Below are 6166 nucleotides of genomic sequence, written 5' to 3'. Positions count from 1 at the left end.
AGAGCGGGGGGCAGAGCAGGGCTCTGTCAATGACGAGGGCTGCAACGGGCCCCTGCCGGGAAGACAGGTGCCTCTGAGTCGGGCCATGCTCGTCTTCAGGTGCTTCAGCTACTCGCTTAGGGGCCCTCAGCCGGAGGTGTTCTCGCCTGGTAGGGCGGGAGCCGACATTTGCAACGCCTTGTCTTACACCTGAGGTGGCTGAACGCCTGAGAGAGTTGGCCATGGCTTTCCTTCTGGAATTCTAACAAAGGTGACGTTAAAGGATGTTAGACAAGCCAGAGCGTTCTTGATTGTCATTTTCATGACGATTTTTGCTCTCAGGTAGTTGCTTGATTTTTTTAGTTTTCAGTAGTCAAGAGAGTTAGAGTCATGGGTCTTTAGAGAGTCACCCCCTGCTGCCTGGTGGCAGGGGCCCTGCCCTGCTGTGTAGGAGCGGGAGCCGGCCGTCAGCTCACAGCTTCCGGTTTATTGGGAAACATGGAGCAGAGTGTTTCCCAAACGTGGAACCTCGATAGGGTGTGTGTAGCTGGGCCAAGGTCGTAGAATTCAGGTGCTAGCAGGCTTTGCAGTCAGGTTTTGAAACTCAAAAATTCCTCTCATTACTTTTTAAAAAGACCAGGTGCCCAGCACAGGCCGGCGGGCCTTCCCACTAACCGTGGAGGCCACTGGCTCTGGCCCTCGCCAGCCCCGGACCCTGCGCTCGCTGCTGGCCGACCACTCGGACCAGCTGGGACGGCAGGGGTCCTAGGAGAGGTGAGAGCCACGGGGGTGAAGGGCGCACAGGAGGCGGGGCCGGGGCAGCGCTGCCTGCACCTTGAGCCCAGGTCAGATTTGGCCTCAGGTTTGCCTCCCAGGTGCTTCTCGGAGCTTCCTCTCCGCCTGGGGCCATGTCCTCTCAGTATTGAATGCCTACATTTGTTTACCTTCCCACTAAGAGAGTGATGGCGAACCTTTTGAGCTCCGCGTGTCAGCATTTTGAAAAACCCTAACTTAACTCTGGTACCGTGTCACATATAGAAATTTTTTGATATTTGCAACCATAGTAAAACAAAGATTTATATTTTTGATATTTTATATATTTATATGCCATTTAACAAAGAAAAATCAACCAAAAAAATGAGTCCGCGTGTCACCTTTGACACGCGTGTCATAGGTTCGCCATCACTGCACTAAGATAAACACGACCGACTCCTGATGCGGGTGCGCTGGGCGTCAGTAGCCAGCGGGTGCGCTCACCCTGCTGGGCACTGGGAGACGGGTGAGTGGTGCGGACCGTCATGGTGAGCTGCGGGGCTGCTCCTGCCTCTCGGCTGTTTCGTGAGGACACCACCAACCCACCTTCCCTTTGGCAAAGCCGAGTCCTGTGTCCGCAGGTGAGGGCGGCTCCCTGGTCGCTGCCCCCTGCGTCCGGCCATCCTGCCGTCCTCTCGGCGGCTGCACCTCCTCCTGGAGCGCCTCCCCTAGTCCCTTCTGTTTCCAGTTGTTTCTGATGCAGAGGTTCCTTTTAGGGAAATGGGTGCAGCGTCACTGGGACCCTGTAGCTCCTCACTTGATAGGTGTTTGGAGAGAGAGTGAAAGCTGGCCGTCAGCGCATCCACGAGAGGCCCAGTCCGCGCCATCGGCGTCTCGGAAGGTGTGAAGCAGCCGGCCCTGCGTGCGGGCTCCCTCCAGGCCGTCCGCACTCACTCTGCCTCCCGGGTCTGCCCGCCCGCAGGTCATCCTGATGTCAGCCACCATCAACTGCAGGGAGTTTGCCGACTACTTTGCGGTTCCTGTTCAGAACAAGATGAACCCTGCCTACGTGTTTGAGGTGGCCGGGCAGCCCCACTCCATCGAGGAGTTCTATCTGGGCGACCTGGAGCACGTGCCACACAGCAGGGTACGCGGGCGCTGGTCCTCAGGGGGTCTTCTCCGGGGAGTGGAGGAAAGGCCAGGCAGAGCTTAACGTCACCTTGTAGGGGGCTGCGCGGGCGTGAGGCCGTCACTAGGACCTGGCTCCGCCCGCCTGGAGGGCACAGCTCGCTGTGGTCTGGTGACCGTGACCCCCGACCTGGGTCACGCTACCCGCAGTGACCTGACAGTGCGTGAGTGGGCAGGTGGACCGGGGGTTCCCTGGCCCTGGGACTTGTGGTTTTAGGGCGAGGTTGCCATGTTGGGGCTCCTGGCGGTGACCAGGCAACTCTGGGGTCACAACTCCTGGCCCCATAGACGTTTGGAGCCACTGATTCTGTGTCTTCAAAGTCGGTTCCCTGCCAGACTCGTGGCTGCGGCGCCTGGACTCTGCCCCACCTTGACTTTGCTCTCGTGCGGGGCGGGCGCCCGTGATGCTCGGTGCCTCGCCCCTGGGGTCTTTGTCACAGTGCCGCCCTGCAGGGGGAGCCGCAGTCCAGCCTGATGCCCTCTGACCCCCTCGGTTTCCTCCTGCTTCCAGCTCTCCCCCCACGTCCTGGAGGAGCCGGTGATAACAAAGGACATGTACGAGGTCGCCGTCTCCCTGATTCAGATGTTTGATGACATGGACATGAAGGAGAGCGGGTAGGAGGCCTCGGCTGCCGCAGCCGCGGTGCGCGCAGGGGCTCCAGGCGGGTCACTCATCTGGAAGCTTTTTCTATGTTAAGGTTTAATGTAGAGACTTTTTCAGTAGTCACTCTACATCAGGGGTCCTCAGACTTTTTAAACGGGGCCAGTTCACTGTCCCTCAGACCGTTGGAGGGCCGGACTATAGTTTAAAAAAAAACTATGAACAAATTCCTATGCACACGGCACATATATCTTATTTTGAAGTAAAAAAACAAACCGGGAACAAATACAATATTTGTATTTGCATGTGGGCCGTGGGCCATAGTTTGAGGACCCCTGCTCTACATAGTCAGAAATGAGGTTAGTATCTTGCAAAGTTTTCCCCTTAAAGTTAGAACCATGCCACGTATGGCTTCCAGACAGGCTGTCTGAAAGCTAAGACCACAGCCCCGACGTGCTGTCCACGCAGCCCGAGGACAGAGCGCAGCCGCCTCTCCATTGCTCCCATCTCCGAGGTGCTCCCGCACCGAGTCTGCTGTGCTCCCACGTCCACTCGCTGGGATCTGGACACGTCTCCCTGAGGGACAGCCCGAGGCTCTAGTGGTGCTCGGAGGGTGGTGTTTGACAGCAGGCACTGCATCCGGGACCTTCGCTGCTTGCAGCGCTGAGCTCACACACTCACACACTCACACGCACACACACACACACGCACACACACGGTATGCGTTGGAGCAGCACGCAGGGAGCATGCGCTCTCCCCTTGTGGCTGGGGCACGGTCCCTGTGGGCCTGCGAGACCCCCCCACCCCGCTTCCCCGCGTGCCTCTTCTTGCCTTCACCAGCTGTGAAAGGGAGACAGTCTGGCAGGTGCAGTCACTGTCCTGTGTCCCTCCTGGCAGTCCTCGGACGAGGGGCCACCCAGTCGCCCGCCAGCCCCTGCAGCTGAGTGCCCGTTTAGCTCTGTTTTTAACTCCCACGAGTTTCATTATTCTTTCTACCATTGTTGTGCTTAGATTTGCCCAAATGGGTGTCATTTTATTTACTCACTAGAGGCGCGATGCACGAAGATTTGTGCAAGAATAGGCCTTCCTTCCCCTGGCTGCCAGCACCAGCTTCCCTCAGGCACCGGGGCCTGAGCCTTTGCTCTGGCTGCCACCTTCCACCTTTGCTCCGGCCCTGCTGCCCTCCTGTAGCTCCCTGCAACCCCCCCGCATAGCAGGCGTCTCACCCAGCCCCGGCTGCTCTGCGCCTGTGCACGCTTGCGCTGCCCAGAGGCCCAGAGCGGCCGGAGAGGGACGCCTGTGTCGTCACCATGGTGATGATGCAAGTGTCCCGGTCTGGCCGCTGCCATCTTTGTCGCATCAGTTTGCACATTCCCTCCTTATTGGCTGTGGGCGCCGCCATCTTTGTCGGGGTGTGATGGTTAATTTGCATGTTCTGCCTTTATTAGATAGGATCTTTTTCTTCTGCACCCTAGTCTCCTCTTAGGTCGTTTTCATTCTTCCTCAAGAAGGTCCTTGGGAGCCCTGGCTGGGAGCTCAGTTGGTTGAAGTGTTGTCTGACACACACAGGTTTCAGGCCTGACCCCTGGTCAGGGCACATACAAGAATCAACAAATGCCCAGCCAGCGGGACTCAGTGGTTGAGCGTTGACCTATGAACCAGGAGGTCATGGTTTGATTCCAGGTCAGGGCACGTGCCCAGGTTGTGGGCTTGATCCCCAATAGGGGGCATGCAGGAGGCAGCCAATCAAGGATTCTCTCTCATCATTGATGTTTCTCTCTCTCCCTCTCCCTCCCTCTCTGAAGTCAATAAATATTTATTTTTAAAGAAAGAATCAACCAATGAATGTGTAAGTAGAACAACAAACCTCCCTCTCCCTCTCCCCCTTACTTTCTCTAAAATCATTAAATATGTATTTTTTATTTTATTTTATTTTTATTTTTTTTTAAATATATTTTATTGATTTTTTACAGAGAGGAAGGGAGAGAGATAGAGAGTTAGAAACATCGATGAGAGAGAAACATCGATCAGCTGCCTCCTGCACATCTCCCACTGGGGATGTGCCCGCAACCCAGGCACATGCCCTTGACCGGAATCGAACCTGGGACCCCTCAGTCCGCAGGCCGACGCTCTATCCACTGAGCCAAACTGGTTTCGGCTAAATATGTATTTTTTAAATGTCTGTTGGTAGCCCTGGCTGGGCAGCTTAGTTTTTATTTAGCTAAAAATGTATTTCATTCTTGGAATAGTTTTGTTAGATGTAAACGTTAGGTTGCTATTTAATCCTCTCCATACTCCTACTTTTCCTGAATTGTTATTTAACTTGGTTGAGAAGTAACTTGCGTCATTGAATGCACTCATTTTCATCGTTCTTCCTGGGCTTTGGTGGTCTTCTTGTCATCATCTCGTGACGTGAGAGTCGCCTTTGGTCTGCCTGCTCCTGCAGGGAAGCCTGCGTTCTGGTCGGGCTGATGTGTAGTCGTGGTGCCTCTGGGGCAGCGCAGGCTGGAGCTGTGGTCCCTCCCCGCCGCCTCCTGCCCCCTTGGACTCCCGGAGCCTGAGTGCGGGCGATGCTGCCGACAGCCTTTCGCCTGGTGGCCGCCTCGTGCCCACTGTGCAGGTTTGTCACTCGCTCTGACTCCTCCCTGAGGTCACTCTGTGAAGAGGAGCTTCCCTCCTACCCCCCTTCTCCCTGCCTCCCCTCTCTCTCTCGATGTCACAATGGACTCATGGGCCCCCTTTAAATAGACTTCATTTCCAGAGCAGTTTTAGGTTCACAGTAAATTGGAACCGAAAGCACAGAAGTCTTCATGCGACCCCCTTTGCCAGCATCTCACATGGAGGCCGTCACCTATGCCCTGGGTCACTCACACTCAGGTGCTCTGGGTGGCGTGTGTCTTGTGGGTGTGACAAGTGTGTACTGACACGTCCGCCACTGTGGTGTCGACAGTCGTTTTACTGCCTGGAAACCCTGGGCTCTGCCTGCTCGTCCCCGCCCCATAACCCCTGGCAACCACAGCCTATTTTATTTTGTTTGTTTGTTTATTTTGTCCTTGAGGACGTGCTTATTGATTTTAGAGAGAGGAATATTGATGTGAGAGAGACATCAATCTGTTGCTTTCCCACATGGGGGGCCTGAAACCCAGGTATGTACCCTGACCCGGCACGGGAACCCACAGCCTTCCAGTCTACGGGATGACCCGTCAGCTGAGCCGCACTGGCAGGGCCCATTGATCACCTGTTGTCACCACAGTCTTGCCTTTTCCAGAATGTCGTGTCGTTGGAATCCTAGAGCATGTGGCCGCTTCAGACTGGCTGCTTTCACTTGGCGTGTGCACCTCAGGTCCCTCCACGCCTTCGCTGGCGGGGCAGCTCCTTCTGTTGATGCTGAGTGATAGGCACGGTCTGCTGGGCCTATGAGGACATCCCGGTGGCTCCAGGTTTGGGTCCTCGTGACTAAAGCTGCTGTCAGCATCCAGTGCAGGTTTATGCTCGGACCTGAGTTGTCAGCTCTTTGGGTCAGTGCCCAGGAACACGTCTCCGATGCTGTGGCGAGAGCGTGTGCAGTTGTGTAGGACCCGGCAGACGCGCCCAGGGGCCGCACCGTTGGCGTTCCCACCGGCAGTGAGCGAGCGTCCCGTCCCG

At 56.0% G+C, this 6166-nt stretch overlaps 1 protein-coding gene across 1 annotated transcript in view; it reads left to right on the top strand.

The window, feature by feature from the left end:
- The window catches only part of TDRD9 (tudor domain containing 9), a 54506-nt gene that overhangs the window by 12438 nt on the left and 35902 nt on the right, over positions 1–6166 (top strand). Inside the window, exons 7-8 of the mRNA XM_005856348.2 lie at positions 1715–1879; positions 2432–2535. Coding sequence (XP_005856410.1) covers positions 1715–1879; positions 2432–2535 — 269 coding nt within the window. The remainder of the gene's footprint in view (positions 1–1714; positions 1880–2431; positions 2536–6166) is intronic.

The sequence above is a fragment of the Myotis brandtii genome, unplaced genomic scaffold (genome assembly GCF_000412655.1).
Source record: "Myotis brandtii unplaced genomic scaffold, ASM41265v1 scaffold1020, whole genome shotgun sequence".
NCBI lineage: Eukaryota > Metazoa > Chordata > Mammalia > Chiroptera > Vespertilionidae > Myotis > Myotis brandtii.
This window is presented reverse-complemented; position numbering and strand designations above follow the sequence as displayed.